This window comes from Ostrea edulis, chromosome 8, assembly GCF_947568905.1.
Source record: "Ostrea edulis chromosome 8, xbOstEdul1.1, whole genome shotgun sequence".
In the NCBI taxonomy this organism is placed as follows: Eukaryota; Metazoa; Mollusca; class Bivalvia; order Ostreida; family Ostreidae; genus Ostrea; species Ostrea edulis.
The window spans coordinates 56,722,121-56,742,625 of NC_079171.1; the positions used below are offsets into that span (position 1 = coordinate 56,722,121).

Consider the following 20,505-nt stretch of genomic DNA (forward strand, 5'->3'; position numbering starts at 1 on the left):
TTACCCACCCACTCCAAACTATTCAGCCAAAAATACTTGCAAGTTAAACTCGCCGTTCAGTGCAAAATATCCTATAAAGGCCGGTCTAATAAGTAGAAGGGGGATGGGGGGGGGGGGGGGGGGGGGTCAAAATATACGATCCTCTCCCATGCGGACTTCAGACGTGGTTCGAGACAATGAATATGATTTATGATTCAAACTTTTTTCCTTTGCGTAAATACTAATGCATTGAAAGATTTGTTATATTTAAAATAATTGTCAGGAGCCTGTATATTTCTTCTTCTTCAAATAATGAGTGTAAATAGATGCAAGTGTATACGCTAAAACATTGAATATTTTATATTGATTACAAGTCTCCCTTTTCATATACATTGTAGATATTATATATATAGTATGCTCCACAGTTATTTTGATAGGATAGGCTATAAGTATGGAATCCGGATAGGGCCACATAGTTCACTATCGCACCATCGCATCATCGAGGTTTGGGTCGATGGTGCGATAATGCGATGGCGATGGTGTGATGACGATGACGCGATGCTGTGATAGCGCGATGACGATGGTAAGATGGCGCGATAATGCGATAACGATGGTGCGATGACGCGATGGTACGATGGCGATGATGCGATACCGTCATCGTGCCATCGCGCCATCGGTATCGCGTTATTGCATCATCGTCATCGTACCATCGCGTCATCGTAGTATCGCTCCATCGCACTATCGCATCATCGTTATCGCATTATCACTCCATCTTACCATCGTCATCGCGCTATCGCACCATCGCGTCATCTTCATCGCACCATCGTGCCATCGTCATCGCACCATCGACCCAAACCTCGATGGTGCGATAGTGAACTACGTGGCCCTATCCGGATTCCATAATTTTTGGTAGCAATAAAAAATTCAAACGAATATATTTCGTTTACAATGCTCGTGCGAAAATTCCCGTTCTAAAATTAGAACGGGAAGACGCATTCCAGAGAAAAGTAGTCCCGCATCCTTAGTGCAGATGAACCACGGACGATTTTTTTTCGACTAAGAAATCAAACGAATTTTTAATCCAATCAGAATTGTTGTTAAGTCATAATTTAAAAAGATATATATATATATATATATATATATATATATATGTGTGTGTGTGTGTGTGTGTGTGTGTGTGTGTGTGTGTTTTGGTTCCAGCTCAGAAAGCTTGTAACAACATTGTCTTTGGTTGTGAGGCTCATTATTGTAACTGTATTTTAACGAACTTGGCATCAATTCCACTTTTGGTAATCATACTCCAACTGCCCTTTAAAAAGATGAAATGCTTCAAAATCATCTTTTGCAAGAGCAGTTTGTGTATAAGTATCATTATCAAAAGTGGAATTAATGCCAAGTTAGTTTAAAATACAGTTGTAATAATGAGGCTTACAAAGACAATGTTGTTACAAGCTTTGTTAGCTGGAACTAAAACATTGTCCTCATGTAACCTATCTAATTCTTTTATCACTTCTGGTTTACTAAACACAGAATGATAGATGGTACGTACTTTAGTTTTGATATATGTAATGCAGGATTTTGATATTCCTCTTATACTTTTAATTCATTCTGAAAATGTATCAAGTTCTTCTTTTTCATATTTAGCCCATCGTCTAGCATAATCCTCGACAGAATTCATAATAGAGATGATTGATTGATTGATTGAATGATGTTTTCCGCCACACTCAACACTTTTTCAGTTATATGGTGGCGCCAAGTTTTTATTGGTGGAAGAGAGAACCCAGATACAATGTATCTGGGAAGAGACCACCGACCTTCGGAAAGTAAACTGGGAAACTTTCTCACTTACCGGCGCGAGCGGGATTGGAACCCGCGCCAACAGAGGTGAGAGGCTTTGTGGTTTTGAGCGCGATGCTCTAACCACTCGGCCACGGAGACCCCCCCCCCCCCTAATTGAAAGATCGAGGTTCTCTGTATTTAAGATCTTTTAGAATAAGTGATTTGAGGTCCCCATTTTCAACTATATTAACATCACCAGTAATGAATGACATGTCCAGCTAGACTATAGTTTAAACAAGATTTTAGAGCGAGATTAATATAAGCCTTTTGGCTTGTTTCTCAATCTATTTCATGTATAAGACATTGTTTGTAAACATTATCGAATTATTTACGAATAAATATTGTTTAAACTAAACTAAGATTAAGAACAAGAACACGTAGATGGATTAAGGTATAAGATGGTCTATATCTAGACATTACTAAGTTTGTAATTAAAAAGTTTGGATGCAATAGTCGAAAAATATTTGTAGGAAGTACTGGGTGTAGACTTGAACTTGAAATAAGTTGGAATACACGACTGAACTCTTTTATAACGAAGAATGTTGCTTAAATTCTCTGAATCGCTAATGCGATTCATAGAATTTACCTCAAATCCAAATCCGTTCAAATTGACCGTGAACAGCTCAAAAGTGCCTTTCAATTCTGAATTGGATTTTTTTTTCGTGCTTCATAAAAAGGACTTCCCTCACTTCAACTATATCAGGAACAGCATGTCATGTTTCTGGTGACTAGTAATTCACATAGGAGTTATGAGATTGATCACTGTTCGTTATCTTCACCTTGTATCACATGTTGGTGAGAACAGGACATACCATGAAAAGATGGACTTCAAACTCGGACTTGTGCAGCCACATCCCTAAATGTATTCAATTAATTGTTTTTACATAAATACACCAATTTGTTAAGAACTTCTCAGTCCAGTAAGACATTTACTGGACATCATAGACAGTTGCTTCTTCAACAAAAACGGAAAACGGAAATATTCATATCTAGTGATCAGTCATTCAAAAACTTACTTTCTTAAACACCACTCTGATTCCACGCACAAGTACTCTGAAGTTGAAATAAAAAGTATGCTAGAGTTCCTCATTGATAATATCTTCGTGGTCTTTGGTGATCAGGTCTTCCAACAGTCTGTTGGAATTCCCATGGGCACGAAATGTGCTCCTATTTTAGCTGACCTGTTTTTATATTCATATGAAGCAGAATTTATTCAAAAACTTCTACGTGAGAAGAAAAAATCTCTCGCTGTGACCTTCAATTCGACTCTTAGATATATCGATGACGTTTTGTCTATTAACAATGATAGCTTTCATTCATATGTCGATTTGATATATCCCTGTGAGCTCGAAATAAAGGACACCACAGAGTCGTCCACTTCTGCTTCATACTTAGATATTTTATTGAAAGTAGACATTAACGGCAAACTGACAACTCAACTGTATGACAAACGGGATGATTTCAGCTTCTCCATCATCAACTTCCCACATTTATGTAGCAATATTCCATTATCACCTGCATATGGTGTTTATACATCTCAACTGATTCGATATGCAAGAGCTTGTTCTGGGTATAGTCAGTTTTTAAATCGAGGTAAGCTACTGACAAACAAGTTGATGGTACAGGGATTTCAACAGTCTCGATTGAAGTCAGCATTTCGCAAATTCTATGGTCGTTATAACAATCTAGTTCGTCAATACAACCTCGCATTGGGTCAAATGCTGTCTGATGTGTTTCATACCGATTGTTAAGCCGTTCTTGGCAAACTGATTTGACTGCGGATAACTCCATTTACCTGATCAGGATATGGGGCTCACGGCGGATGTGACCGGTCAACAGGGGATGCTTACTCCTCCTAGGCACCCGATCCCACCTCTGGTGTGTCCAGGGGTCCGTGTTTGCCCAACTATTTATTTTGTATTGCTTGTAGGAGTTATGAGATTGATCACTGTTCGTTATCTTCACCTTAATATATTTCTGACCCCCGCCCCGGGGTTTCTTGCTAAATATACAAACGTAATCAAGCCACATATAATCAAGTAATCTTACGAGTTATCAATGTAAATACAATCCACCAGTGGTTGTGTTTCTGCACAAAATTGAAACAATTTTCTCTCATTTTCAGTGGGATTTTGGGGTATTTGAGGGCATATATTTCATGTTAAGGTGTTGCAGCAAATTAATTCTATTTTAAAAAATTACATACAACATCGCTTAATTAAATAGCAATGGAAATTAAATGAAGGAAAATTGAATATTTACTGAGGGGCACGTCTTTGCACAAAATTGCAAGTCTTGTTGCCATGGAAACACGAGTCAAAGCCCATTTTTAAAGGTGTCATGATTAAAGGACTGAAGTATGTATACTTTGTGTAAAATCAAAGTCAAAATCCGTGTCGGTCGTTTTCCACATGTTTTGATTCTTACAGAAAATGGCTCTTAAAGATACTCATTGCTCCAATAAAAAACCAATACTGTGATAGGACATAATATCACCATCCTCCCCTTCTTCCCCTTAATTTTAGCCACATCGCAAAATCATAGACTTGAGTTACATTGTATTTTTTCATGTCTAATTATTAACAATCATAGGCTTATTCGTTTGAATTGAAATAGAAGAGGTAAGTTGAATTAAAAATGAATTCCTAATTAGAAAATAGCCAGCCATGAAGTTAAACGTATACTTGCAGTTACCTGGTTACTTTATACAACTTGTTCTCCATCGACACTAGTACTGCGTTGACAATTTACGCCCACTTGTTAAACAGGGACATATGCAAGGTGAAGATAACGAACAGTGATCAATCTCATAACTCCTTTAAGCAATACAAAATAGATAGTTGGGCCACATTTAAAAATATGTTTGTTTCCCCTCTCCCGACCCTAAATTTCACATATGGGTAGGTAGGTAGGTAAAAAGTTTTGTTTTTTTCTACAACAATATTTTTTGTACTAAATTTCCATGACAATATACTAAGACATACTACAAGGTAGTATGCTTTAAACCAATCAGTGAATACCTTTAATAGGATGACCTGTAGAAGTGTAATTGTTTGTTAATATTTGTCATTTTGTTGATGGTTGTCTCTTTGACAATCATATCACATCTTTTATTGTTTGTATTGCTTTCTGTTCGGAAATAAAAAAAAAAATGTCGCTGAAAAATATGAATAAAAACTTTTGGGTTGGCGAGAATTTCACTGGGTTGGCCTTGGGCAAACACGTATAAAATGGTTGCATTACACAGCGTTCTCTGACTTATGCACAAGCTTTGTTTTTAGGACGTGACAAGAAACTAGACTTACAGCCCATATTGATTATAGGAGTTGTGATATTGATCACTATTTGTTATTTTCACCTTTCATAAACATGTAGGATTTTAAACAAGGGAAGTTGGTATGAGAATTTACTTTGATTGGATTGCTCTAGGCGTTTGTTGTTCAGTTAAGGACTCATTTAAGTGACATCAACATAAACTCGTTACTTCTTTGATGTTTTAATGTATAATTCGTAAGTGATCTATGTGTCAACAGAATGCGCAGTTGGCTTCCATGGACCAAAATGTACCGGACAGTGTGGATTTTGTAAGATTGGTACGACGTGCAACAATGAAACATTTGTCTGTCCTGATGGATGTCAGGAGCACTGGGTTTGGCCATTGTGTGAGGGTAAGTAATGAATCCCGATAGAAGGTTTCCAGAATTTCCATGAATCTTCAACGATAATTGAAAACCAAAATATTAGTTGAAGGTTTCTCATCATTTTAATTATTTCTACAGACCATTGTTTTGTATTTATATCAAGTTAGAAATGAGACTGATCACTGTTCGTTATCTTCACCTCTAACTAGGTTCATACAATGCCTATCATGCATATACACATATCTTAAAGATTCATGCATATTGAACAGATTGTGAAGCAGGTTATTATGGATCAAACTGTCTACAACAATGTGGAAAGTGTATGAAGGTGGAAGACTGCAACAGCGGGTCTGGAATATGCGTGTCTGATTGTCAGCATGGATGGGGTGGAAACAAATGTGATGGTATATATTCTAAGGCCAATATAAATTAATCAATAGTTTCTCAGGCATCGCCGCATCGGTTGAAAAAGTACCGCATGGAATTTTTGTTTTCAATTTGTATATGTGTATTCATATATATAAATTAGGTAACTCTTGTGTTCTAGATTTTTATACGCCCGTCTTAAGACGGGACGTATTATGATATGGCGTTCATGTCTGTCCGTCTGTCCGTCCGTCTGTTAGCTTTTTCGTGTCCGACCCGTAACTTAAATACTACAAGGCCTAGAATCATCAAACTTTGTCTGTAGATACATTTTGGGTAGAAGGTGTGTCGCACATTAAAACCAGGTCACTGTGACTTTTCATTAGGAAGATATCCGTCTGTCCGTCCGTCTGTTAGCTTTTTCGTGTCCGACCCGTAACTTAAATACTACAAGGCCTAGAATCATCAAACTTTGTCTGTAGATGCATCTTGGGTAGAAGGTGTGTCGCACATTAAAACCAGGTCACTGTGACTTTTCATTAAGAAGATATCCGTCTGTCCGTCAGTCTGGTAGCTTTTTCGTGTCCGACCCGTAACTTAAATACTACAAGGCCTAGAATCATCAAACTTTGTCTGTAGATACATCTTGGGTAGAAGGTGTGTCGCACATTAAAACCAGGTCACTGTGACTTTTCATTTAGAAGATATCGCCATATATGGCAAAAACTTGTCCGGCTCATAACTTGAAAACTATTAGACCTAGAATCACCAAAATTGGTTAACTAATGCATCTTAGGTAGAAGGTGTGTCGCATCCTACTTTAAGGTCACTGTGGCATTTAATTAAGGTGATATAAAAAAAATGTTTTAATGGGTACAATCTATACTGTTAACAATATGTGACGGGCGTATCATGTGCCGTGGCGGTGCACTTTATTTTATGTAAAACTTTCAGAAGGTTTTTCACAAAAGTGTGTCTTGATTAAATAATACATGTAATTGAATGCATACTCATTTATGTGCAAGTGATTAAGAATAATAGTATACACTTAATAAAAAGTGATGCGAAGCTATCTTTTATAAAACTAAACATTTCTTTGTTTACTCTATATAAACACACGTACATCAGGAAGAAAGGGTAAATCTTGATATAGTCAATAAGGAAAGATAACTCACGATATAGCCAATTAATAATAAAAGAAGAAAAACAAAAAACACCTGCGTCCGTCATCAAAATTAAAAATTTCATGCCTATAATAACTATTTATTAATTCTATTTTATTTTTTTTACCAAAAGTGATCGCATTTCTACAGTACATGTACTCTCTTATGCAAAACATACATTTACATATTGGTTATATATATATATATATATATATATATATATATATATATATATATATATATATATATATTAGTATATAGAAAGTATATAGAAAGATAGATAGATAAACAAAATACATATAGAAAGAAGGAAAGATAGACAAAAATGAAAATACATATAGAAAGATAGATAGATAGCCAAAAGACATATAGATAGACAATATATATATATATATATATATATATATATATATATATATATATACATGTATATATATATATATACTAACGGAAAAAAGAAACTGCATTATTTAATATTTAGACCCGAAATTTTTTGGAACCGTGACAGCCCTAGACGTCACCACTGCCGGTGAAGGGCTGCAAAATTGAGGCCTATGCTCGGCGCTTATGGCCATTGATCAGGGAGGGATCTTTATCATGCCACACCTTCTGTGACACGGGGCCTCGGTTTTTGCGGTCTCATCCGAAGGACCGCCCTATTTAGTCGTCATCTACGACAAGCAAGGGGCACTGAGGATCTATTCTAACCCGGATCCCCACGGGATTTGATGAATTTGTAGTGCAATATATAATACAATAGTTAGATTGAATTGTCAAGTCATACAACGCTATTTACCACATGAAAGGCTACCTTCGTTTACCTGTAAGGCACACTACCACATACACCAAAAGTCCAAATGCCTCCAGGTAAACAAAATGTGAAGGAGCCGTTTCCCTCCACACCGGGCCTCTCGTATATATACAAAATTCAAATCAAGAAGTTAAAAAATATATGTATATTTTTAATACATATATTTGAATACGATTTTTCTGCAATGTATTAGTATGTATTTAAAGTCCGTTTCACTGAGATATATAAATTTTCACTGTTACAAGAGGTTTCAGTTAGTCTACATTTCATTTTATATTTATAAAGCTTCAGTGCAATGAAAGAAATAAAAATATTAAGAGTCTCTGATTGATTTGTTTCATTATAAAAGCCTATGACGATATGTGTCCAAGAAATATCAAGATTTAGTACACGGTTAATCTTTTTCCATATTCATTTAGACGTTCTGCAGGCATATATAAGGTGTTCTATGTTTTCAATTTCACCACAGTTTTTACAATATTTTTGTATATTTAGATTCCATTTCCTAACATTCAAATTATTATTCAAAGGTTTTTGTAACAATTCATAAGATTTTCAAGATTTAATCTCTCATAGAAACAATATTATCTGTGAATACTATATTCTAAAAACAATGTTCAACCGCTTTACCCGTATATTTGACTGCAAAAAAGCTCCCTATATTAGTATTAAAGACTACATGCATGGATTATTTAAAGGAAATAACTTGATATATTGAATATTAAATCATCTTTCTTCTATAACATATTATTTGATAACAAGTTCATTAAGCCAATCACAGAAAAATTTTGGACGGAAAAAAATTGACATTCCGAAATCTTTATGGAAGACAATTTATCTATTAAAAGTCGGAAAAATTTCAGAAAACAAACATCAGAGTTTAACTATAAATTGTTAGATAGATACATTCTGAAACAGATAGATAGATAAATAGATAGATACCTTGCATAAAACACATATAGAAAGGTAGATTGGTAGATGAAATAAACATAGAAAGATAAATGAATAGACATACTACACAAAAATATACAGACAAAACAGATAGAGAAAGATAGATAGAAAAAATACATATATGAAGAAAGATAGGATGACAAAATGCATAGATAGATAAAATACATAGAAAGACATATAGATAAATCGAGGCAAGCGAGACAAACAAGTTGATGGTACAGGAGTTTCAACAGTCTCGATTGAAGTCAGCATTTCGCAAATTCTATGGTCGTTATAACGATCTAGTTCGTCAATACAACCTCGATAGGGGTTGCTTACTCCTCCTAGGCACCTGATCCCACCCCTGGTGTATCCAAGGGTTCGTGTTTGCCCAACTATCTACTTTGTATTGCTTATAGGAGCTATGAGATTGATCACTAATCGTTATCTTCACCTTTCATAGACAAAATACATAGATTGATTGTATCTTGCTTAACGTCTCACTCGAGAATTTTTCACTCATATGGAGACGTCACCAAGACCGGTGAAGGGCTTTAAATTTAGGCCTATGCTCGGCTCTTACGGCCATTGAGCAGTGAGGATTCTTTAGCGTGCCACACCTACTGTGACACGGGCCATCCGTTTTTAAGGTCATCTCCGAGGACCCGTGACATTCACATCTGATGCCAAGCGTTTGACGATGGAACTGTCACTACCTGTTTTAACGACTTAGGTCTGTCGCGGCCGGGAATAGAACTCCGGCCTTCCGCATGCGGGGCGAACCCTCTAAGCTCTCGGCCACCGCGGCGGTCAAAATGCATAGAGAAAGATAGACCGACAAAATACATGTAGAAAAATAGGTAGACACAATATATCTAGAAAGATAGACAAAACACACACATATATATATATATATATACAGAAAAATACATATAGATAGATCGATAGACAAAATACATAGAGAAAAATAGGGAGCTTGATTGATTGATTGTGTATTGTTTAACGTCTCTCTCGAAAAATTTTCACTCATATGGAGACTTAGGTCTGTCGCAGCCAGAATTCTAACCTCGGCCTTCCGCATGCGGGGCGAATGCTCTAACCTCCAGACCACCGCAAATGCATATAGAAAGAAAGAAATATAGATAGATGGATAGATAAACAAAATACATATAGAGAGAAAATATAGATAGACAAAATACATATAGATATATAGACAAAATACATACAGAAAGACAAAATACATAAAGAAAGATATATAGATAGATAGATAGACAAAAAAAAAAAACAAATATAGAAAGAGACAAAATAAATGTTAAAAAATAGACCAGTTACATAGAGAAAGATAGATGAAATACAGATAGAAGGATAGGGAGACAAAATACATATATACATATATATATATATATATATATATATATATATATATATATATATATGTGTGTGTGTGTGTGTGTAGAAGATAGTTAGAAATAATACACATAGACAGATAAATTAACAAAATACACAAAGATTGACAGACAAAATGCACATAGAAAGATAGATAGACAAATACATAGATAAAGATAGATAGAATTTATTCAAAAACTTCTACGCGAGAAGAAAAAATCTCTTGCTGTGGCATTCAATTCGACATTTTGATATATCGACGACGTTTTGTCTATTAACAATAATAACTTTCATTCATATATCGATTCGATACATGGCTGTGAACTTGAAATAAAAGACACCACAGAGTCGTCCATTTCTGCTTCATACTTAGATATTTTATTGAAAGTAGGCATTAACGGGAAACTGACAAATCAACTGTATTACAAACGGGATGATTTCAGCTTCTCCATCGTCAAATTCCCATATTTATGTAGCAACATTCCATTATCACCCGCATATGGTGTTTATATCTCTGAACTGATTCGATACGCAAGAGCTTGTTATGCGTATATAGTCAGTTTTTAAATCGAGGCAAGCTACTGAGAAACAAGTTGATGGTACAAGGGTTTCAATAGTCTCGATTGAAGTCAGCATTTCGCAAATTCTATGGTCGTTATAACAATCTAGTTCGTCAATACAACATATCATTGTATCAAATGCTGTCTGACATGTACATTTCAATGAGTAATTATTTTAATACATAAGGTAGATTATACAAATTGTGTACAGTGCCTCTTGTACAGTATTAGACTTACATTTCATTACATGATAACGAGGGAACGGTGTAAATAAAGTGAGTCACAGCGTACACAAATTTCTTTAATTATATTTCCTTGTTTCATTTTTATATTTTGCTTAAGTTATCAAACTTGAATATACTGGTATTTCGCCTCGTGTACTGCGGTACATACCGGTACCAGAAATACCGCGCACCTCTAATGAATTTACAAATGTACATGCATGACTTCAAAATTTACGAGCGCGGTCGTTTGGACTGCAAGCAATTGAAAAACATCCCCGAAAGGAATCAAGATAAATACATTAAACAAACAACACGGGTAGTATAGACACTTCGTGTTGACACCTGAATGCTTCTAAATAGTATAAAAGGTTTATTCCCACATAAATTTCGCATAATTCACTTTATTGGAAATACAATGTACATGTATAGTATATCGACCTGAGGAAATAATTCCAGAATTAATTTACATATACGTACAAAATAAATAGTGTGACCATGGATTTACATTTAGATTGTGCAATATTTATATATTTTTATGCGGATAATATATAAATATTGCATGTAGTTGAGGGCAACATTGAAAATTTTTACCCCGAGAAAACCATTGTCAACCGAGGCGTAGCCGAGGTTGACAATGGTTTCTCGAGGGGTGAAAATTTCAATGTTACCCTCAACTACATGCAATATTTGTTGTATTATACTAAATGCTATGGAAACAGGAAAGCAGAAAAAACTTACGTCTGTTGACATTTGATCAATCACTGTCATGCGATATTTCGTATATCGATGCGGGCATTCCCGTTTATTTCAAACGCTCAAATGACGTCGTCTAACAATTTACGACGAACCGTACGCGCATAAATTTGACGCATGTGATATTTTTTTATAATATCACCCGTTGTCAAGTACTGTTACCCGTTGCTAGATATTATCACCTTGGGGCGCGTGCTTTCTGTTCTCAGATGGTAACAATATGTTTTTTCAAATGCTTCTCGGCCAATCAGATTCGAGTATTTTACATGAAAGTATAATAAAACTGTTTATTGTACTGAACTGTATGTATATCATATGTGCGGCGGAAATGTGCAAGAAAAAATTCATCTTTATACTGAAGACAAACGATACAAAAGTTTCAAATTTGGTGAAAGGAATAAATACATTTATTGACAATTTCTTTTCATATAAAAAAAATAAATATGAAATACATGTGCATTGAAATGTAGCATCGGTTGTTTGTTTTTTTAAGTAAGAGAGGGGGGGGGGGGGGGGGGGGGGGGGGCTAAGGAAAATAATTAACTTACATAAGATTTTTGTCAAGTGAGACAAAATAAAGTATTATAATTTGTGCTTTTGCCTGAACTTGAAAATGTTAAATTGATAAGTCGGGAGGGGGGTCGGAGGGTTAGAGGGGTTATCAACTGAAATTGCCCTATATATATATATATATATATATATATATATATATATATATATATATATATACAGATCATTAGTGCTCTTTATAAAGAAAACAACGGGAAAATATTTTTGAAACCGAAAATCCTTTCAGCCGATTAAAAATCTTAAGAAAAATTCAAGGTGAAATTTTTTATTGGATCAAGTACAAAACATGATTTTCTTCAAAATTAGCCATTTTTCAAGAGATTCTAAATTTATAGCTGTGCCACTTATTTTTCATTCTGATGATTCTTACGTGGACTGCTTCTGAAAGACAGATCATTTGATTAGATTAGAAATTAGATTAGAAAGGATCATATAAAGTTAATATATTATTTCTATCCTTCAACAGTGTGTGCACATGGATTTTATGGAACTAACTGTGATAAAAGCTGTGGACACTGTGCATTGAATGTTTACTGTAACAAAGGAACGGGAGTTTGTTCTAATGGTTGTGAGGATCATTGGGACGGACAACGGTGTGATGGTATAGTACCTTCAATGATACTTACAAATAAGGATACTGTAAAAGTGGTAATATACACTGAGGAATAATACGTGTTTTTCCACGTCCAACGTTACGCTTGGGGGGAAAAAGTACACAGTAATTGAATATAATATCTATTATATCAAATATTTATAACAATGCTCTTGGGGGAAATTTACGCGCTTATTACATGACCACGTAATTAGTGTAAATAACCACTTGTACAGTATTCTCCCCTAAGTATGAAAATAATAGGAAAACTTTGTCAATAATAATTTTTATCATCGACATATAAATAGCTAACCAAAAGAAAAAAAAGTCCATAATGAAAAGTAATATTAAAGAGAAAGATGTATGGAAGACAAAATTTGTCCTTTTTTAAATTATGTATGTAATGGATTTATCTCAAAAAGTCTGGATTCTAAATCTTACCGGAAGGGATACAGATTGTGTTTATCATACAAAACCAAATTCTGATAAACTCAATACTAGCAAAATTGTAAGACTTCAAAGGCGTATATCTTTGCGTACATACTTTATGGTGTAAAGATTTTAAGATTTTTTCGTGCATTATTAACTAGTAACAATTTTACATTTCATAGTTTGTAAAGAGGGGTTTTATGGCTCAACCTGTACACACCAATGTGGAAACTGTAAATTAAAAACAACCTGCAACAAAGTAACAGGTGTTTGTCAAGATGGCTGCCAGGAAAAATGGGACGGATCCAAATGTGAAGGTAGGTTCAAAACGTGTACACAATTATCATGTATCAGGTATAAAGGTTTAAAACATAATATCAGTACATCCTCAATAATTATTGCGTTTATATAAAGAATGTGGGGAATTTTTAAAAAAAAAAATTTCAACAAAGTTACCAGTAGCTGATATTGATTTTTGCAATTCGTCATACGTGGTGTGTTAACAATTGATCATTTTAACTTCTGGATAACTACCATTACAATTTTTCTCAAATTTGGTATAAAGCATATTTAGGACAAGGGGACATAATTTGTAAATTTCTTGACTCCTGTACCCCGAGGCCTTAGGGGCGGGGCAAAATCTGTCAAAACTTGACCAATTTTTACAAATCTCTTCTCTACAACCGCAAATGTGCAAGAGAAAATAAATGCATAGTGATGTAGCGCAGAAAATATAAATTTCATGATTCCCCGGGATAGAGATTATGACTCCAGGGTGGGGCCAAATTCGGTATATATAGTGAATATATGCAAATCATTTAAATAGCATCTTCAATGATACATTGCTATTGATACTAAATTGTTTAGATGGAGTGTATTGCAGTCCTTTACTAAAATTGTGAATTTCATGATCCTAACGGTTGTAAGGCTTTGATTTCAGGGTGGGACCAAAATCATTATAGTGATTTTTGTCTTTATCATTTGAAAGACTTCATTAGGTTTGCTGATACAATCTAAAAACTAAATGCAAATTTAGGAAAAGCAGAAAAGTTGATGGTTCAGGGGTTTCGTCTCTTTTAGAGTCAGCATTTTGCAAATTCTATGGTCGTTATAACGATCTAGTTTGCCAATACAACCTTTCACTGGATTAAATGTCTGACGTGCTCCATACCGAATTTCATTACCCAGGATGGGTCCAAAGTAGTCATATATGTGTTAATGTTACATATATTGTATTATGTAAAGCCTTTCATCAGTGTAGGCACTTTCGATGGCATTTAAGTTCTAAGAACACATTTTGTTTTCTACATTTGCTGAATCTTAGAATTTAGCTCAGATATTCAGAACAGGAATTTTTCTTCTTCTGGATTTCGTAGTCTTGCTATTGGGACTAGTGATACTTGTTAACAAATTCTCAGGTGAACTCTCGTGACTATCTTGTTATATATTGAAATAATTATGTTTCCTCTTTTTTAGGGGGATCCATTGTTTTTGTACTTTCCGTCTATCTGTCTGTCTGTCACAAAATCCTGTGAATGCTTCTCCTCCTATATGGCTTATCGACTAGACTTGAAACTTTGTACAATACTTCAATGCCATTTTCCGATCTGCATATTGTAGGGACAGGGTGATTCAATTGTTTTCCTTAAAGTTATAGTGGATCTGAGGGGTGGAGGGTGTGAAATAGTTTGAACACTTCTCGTATGTGGCTTATGGGGTTCCTGCTCATGCTTTCTCCTCCATAACATGCCGTACATTAAAGGGGCATTGACACGTTTTGAGTTGAAACTTTTCAAATCTGATTTTTTCCTTTTTACTGTTTACAATGCTTAACTAAAGTATTTCTAATAGCCAGCCAAAATTTGAATATCAATTGTTGAATTACAAGCGAGATACAGCACTCGCAACTCTTTGAAATACTTACAAGGTTTGTGTCATGTTTTTGTTTTCATATAGATGGTTCAATAGGAAATAGCAATTTTAATTTCAAACGAGATAATAAGTCGTACAAACAACATAGTAAGTTATAATAACAAGATAAGTCGTAATTACGAGATAATAAGTCATATGAACGAGATACTTAGTTATACATACGACATAATAAGTCGTAATAACGAGATGCTAAGTCATAATAATGAGATAATAAGTCGTACGAACGACATAATAAGTCGTAATAACGAGATACTAAGTTGTACATATGACATAATAAGTCGTAATAACGAATTAATGAGTCGTAATTACTCGTAATAAGGATATAATAAGTCGTATGAATGACATAATTTCACGAAACAAGAAGTATGGACGACGTAGAAACAGTTAACGTGCTTGTGAAGTTTTATTTCAAGTTAGGATTTAACCACGAAGAAATCTTGCCGTCGCTAGATTTTTATAATGGGATCGTTATTAGAATTAGAAGCTTGAGACGTCTTTTGGCAAAAATGCCTTTGTTTCGTAGATGAACCAATGGATTGCATTAAATAATTCACAAGACGCTGACAGTATATACATGTATATACCTGTAGCTATGGATGCCATCTTTAATTCATAGTATAATAATAAAAATCTAATTACATTCAGTAAATGTTTTTGACCATTTTCATAGAAAACTCATCCTGAAAATGATATTTTTTTTAGAGGCACAAAGAAAATTCGGACTGAATTTTCGGGAATTTTTTTTTGCGTTATGTGGAAAATATTTTCACATCGTAGTGTCTGCGCATAGACTGTTTGTATGATGGCCATTAAATATAGCCATATTACAACCTGTTTGTTTGTTGTACATATTTTTGGATTTACAAAAAAAAACTGCAAAATTTTGGCCTTTTGTGATTTCCAACATTGTTAGGTTCAGGGGTTGTTTCCATGGAAACGAACTCATTTACATATATAAAAATTGTCATTTTTCAAACAGGAGAGACCTCCTTTCTCTGATAAAATGATTTTCAGAAAAATCTAATTACTTTCATCTCAGCATCATATCCCCTTAAAACAGAAACATATATTTTGCATGTTTTGATTCTATGGAGGGAGACAAGAAAAAGTCTGTTATCTATTATCAAAAGTAAATACTTAATTATAAACTTCCTTCCAAAGCGGCCGCCTTTTAAAGAATTGATGTTGCTGACAGTGACCACGATACTTGATATGAATGTATGTAGATAAGCAGGAGTTTTTGTTTTGTAAGTTAACACAATTTATTTTTAGCTCACCAGAGCAGGGCGAAGTTGTCTCGGGTTAGTGATGTGGCCTGTGGGCCTCTTATTATATTTCAAATAAACATTCATCCTAATCGGTACTAAACAAATGGTCAAATTATAACCACATTTTTCTTTAGAATGTGTAGAAGGACGGTATGGCAAGGCCTGTGAATTTGCATGTGGAAAGTGTAAAATCGGAGATTCCTGTAACAGACAAAATGGTTCTTGTCCATCTGGATGTCAGACTCACTTTAGTGGACCCCGTTGTGATGGTAATGTTTATGTGATAACAAAGTTCATGTTTTGTATTGTGTTGCAGAACTCATTTTCTGCTTTTTACAAATGTACGTGTACTGATTTTTGTTACATGTAAACGTTAAGAATTAATTTTCTCATATTGGATGTACTGAAATGTGATATTTCGTATGCAAAAACTAGGCATTACATGCATTCTTTTGACACACAAAAAGTGCGTGTCACTGTTTTTGTGGTCAGGTTATATCAATGTCAAACACTTTTCACTCCAAAGCATCTCAAAACTCCTTTAGAACATATGTATATCGTACATGCAGGTGGTATAAATCAAGTGTGGATTCCAAAAAATTCTAAAGAACTTTTAGTAAACCTGAAATCGTAAAACTTTTCTCAGATAAACAACATCAAAACGTATGAATTTTCAACGCTTTACACGACTATTACTCACGATAGATTAAAGACGACTTTTTGACATCAGAGACAGTCGCTTCTTCAACAAAAATGGAAAACTCAAATATTTCCATCTAATGATCAGTCATCCAAAAAATTATTTTGTTAAACGCAACTCTGATTCTATGCACAAGTACTCTGAAGTTGAAATAAAAAAACATGCTGGAGTTCCTCATTGACAATATCTTCGTGGTCTTTGGTGATCAAGTCTTCCAACAGTCTGTTGGAATCTCCATGGGCACAAATTGTGCTCCTTTGTAAATTGACCTGTTTTTATCCTATGTAGTAGAATTTATTCAAAAGAAGAAAAAATACCTTGCTGTGGCCTTCAATTTGACATTTAGATATATCAACGACGTATTATCTATTAACGGTGATAGTTTTCATTCACATGTCGATTCAATATATCCCAGTGAATTCGAAATAAAAGACACCACAGAGTTGTCCACTTCTGCTTCATACTTAGATTTTATATTGATAGTAAGATTTTAACGGCAAATTTACAACTTAACTTTATGACAAAAAAGGATGATTTGAGCTTCTCCATCCTCAATTTCCCATATGTATGTAGCAATATTCTATTACCACCTGCATACAGTGTTTATATCGCTCAACCCATTCGATACGCAAGAGCTTGTTCTCCTGATGGTCAGTTTTAAATCGAAGCAGGCTACTGATATACATGTTGGTGGTGCAGGGGGTTCTAACAATCTCGTTCAAAGTCAGCATTTCGCAAATTCTATGGTAAATTCTATGGTCGTTATAACGATCTAGCTTGCCAATACAACCTATCATTGGGTCAAATGCTGTCTGACTTGTTTCATACCGATTGTTAGTCCGTTCTTGGAACACTGATTTTGACTACGGATAACTCTGTTTACCTGATTAAGATATAGCGCTGACAGCGGGTGTGACCGTTCGATAGGGTACGCTTAACCTTTTCCTTCATAATGATGCCTTTGGACGCCTACCGTGATTTGCATTGGAACGCCTTTGGACACCTTTAAGACTTTTCACATTCGATCACTTATATTATCAAAAATAATGACTGTCAGCAATATCCAAGTCAATACACGATTCAAAATATCCTTTTCTTTCTATATCTCGAGTTATCAAAAGTTCAAGACATTATTTATTTTATAATTACCGATACAAATTGAGGTGAAAAATCAACACGATACAAAAAAAGCCATTTTTATTTCGATGCCGATGTTTTCATAAATGCATACGAATTTCACTTCGTATTAGCAAATGCATGTAAACATGAGAAAGTCACATCATTGGAAATATACTGTCAATGAATAAGAAAATCTGTCGAGTTACAAATAGCCAACCCGTTAAAGATGACGAGGTAAAAATGAAAGTAAGTCATGTGTGTTGTGTATTCCCAAAACATTGATGATTTCGTTAAGGATTTAATTGCGAATCGTACATCGACTTCTAAAGGGTATATACCGTAAATTTTGAATAAAAAGTACATCAAATGAGCATCTGTACCCCGACTAATTGGTGTAAAACAATGTGATTTCTTCGTGGAGATCGCCATATTGATCTTTATAGAGGCGTGGATCACAGGAAAACTAAAATGACATATCAGTTTTGAAACGATATTTAGATATATCTCTGTGAAATGAAATATGTTTCATGATAAATATAAATTATTTGTTGTTTTTTTTTTTTTTTTTTTTATAATTTTATGATGTAGTATGGCTTTTCTATGATGGAATTTAAGAAGATAAATTATATTGAAGAAAGTTCCACCCACTCCTTTCAGCAAAATATTACCGAAAATTTTTTGCATAATTTTGTAATTCAGTTACAATATAGATTTATGGTATCACATAGTTCGGGCCCATAACAGGCTTAGCCCCTATGTCTCACAGTATATATGTAATTTGCACTACAAAATAATTGTTCTTAAAGAAATAAATAATGGTAATTATCAAAGGGGGGGGGGGGGGGGCAGTCTGCCCTATCATTGAGCTACTGCATCCTGAAATTGAAATGTGATTAATGTTGAACATAACACTTTGAATAACATATGATTCTTTTGTTTCAAGCACCAAAAGCAGAAAGTTCTAAGTACAGTATGCACTTTTAAGGGTAATTTATTACATGTATCAATGTCAGACAACAAAACCTGTGAGACCGTTTACCCACCCTACCCCCAATCCCCCTCTGAACCCCAACTGCAAAAGTATTTGAATTTAGTTTAATATAATTATATTTAAGTCAAAATATGAACAATCAAAGCATAGGATTTTCTGAGGAATGTACCAAAATGTGGAGAAACTATATAGAAGCATTATGTTGATAAATAGCTAAATATGATTTCATTTTGTGTTGTACAAAGTACAGTGTATTATATATTTGCAATTTCACATGTATTGCATTTAAAGTTATCAATTTTACTGAGCATGCATACATGAAACCAGCCAAATAAATTAATTTTCAGATCAGATAACTTTAATATAAGTAATGTAACAATTCATAATGATATTTTTCCCCGGATACTTAAAATGATTAATTATGAAAATGTTTTTGGAACATATTGAAATGAAGGAAAACACAGAATACTTTGAAGGAAGATACAACATTTGTACATATGTATCCTTTGTATTTCATTAAAAACCCATTAGAAATACTATTTTTTATAAAGATTAGTTTCTCAAAATGAATCAGTTGTTGTCGGTTCCTTTTTATTTCCGTGCAGAATTACGGGTAGTGTCCACACTAGTGGGCCCCCTTCCAGGTATCTGGCTAGCTGCACGCATGACAGATCTCACCCCAGATCTCCATTATTTTCGGTCTTGAGGGTCGGCAGTAGAGGGCTTTCATTCTCCACGATCTTTCTCCGTCAGCTCTCTCCAAAATAACATTGGCCGACCAACTCTACGTCTCCCAGGAACTTGTTTGTTTAGAGCGCACTTGACTGCACTGCTGGATCTGACAACGTGGCCATACCGGCGAAGTCTCCTTTCCCTTAAGATGAGGTCGATGTCATCGATGCCAAGCCGCCCCAGCAATTCAGTTGAACTTACAGTGGCCATATCTTTAGACTTGATGTTACAGATCTGTCTTATCATGGTCCTGTCATTGCGTAGTAGGCGATGAAGATTTGGCTTGGTCAGTGCCCAGGTCTCACTGGCATGGAGTATAGCGCTCCGTACGCAGGTGTTATACACTCGACCACGGGTCTTATACGACAGTATTGCATGAAAATTTATTTAGATACTCTATAAGTGTATATATGCTGTGATATTGTGAAAAATAAGTTTTTGACAAAAAAATAAAGAAATTTGTTGCCATGGAAACCAAGAATTTGATTTTTTTTCCATCAAATTTTTAAGTGAATAAAAG

General features: G+C 34.7%; 1 protein-coding gene across 1 annotated transcript in view; it reads left to right on the forward strand.

Moving 5' to 3' along the window:
• The window catches only part of LOC125663385 (protein draper-like), a 39,369-nt gene that overhangs the window by 8,627 nt on the left and 10,237 nt on the right, over positions 1–20,505 (forward strand). Inside the window, exons 5-9 of the mRNA XM_056146539.1 lie at positions 5,352–5,486; positions 5,729–5,863; positions 12,689–12,823; positions 13,426–13,560; positions 16,578–16,712. Coding sequence (XP_056002514.1) covers positions 5,352–5,486; positions 5,729–5,863; positions 12,689–12,823; positions 13,426–13,560; positions 16,578–16,712 — 675 coding nt within the window. The remainder of the gene's footprint in view (positions 1–5,351; positions 5,487–5,728; positions 5,864–12,688; positions 12,824–13,425; positions 13,561–16,577; positions 16,713–20,505) is intronic.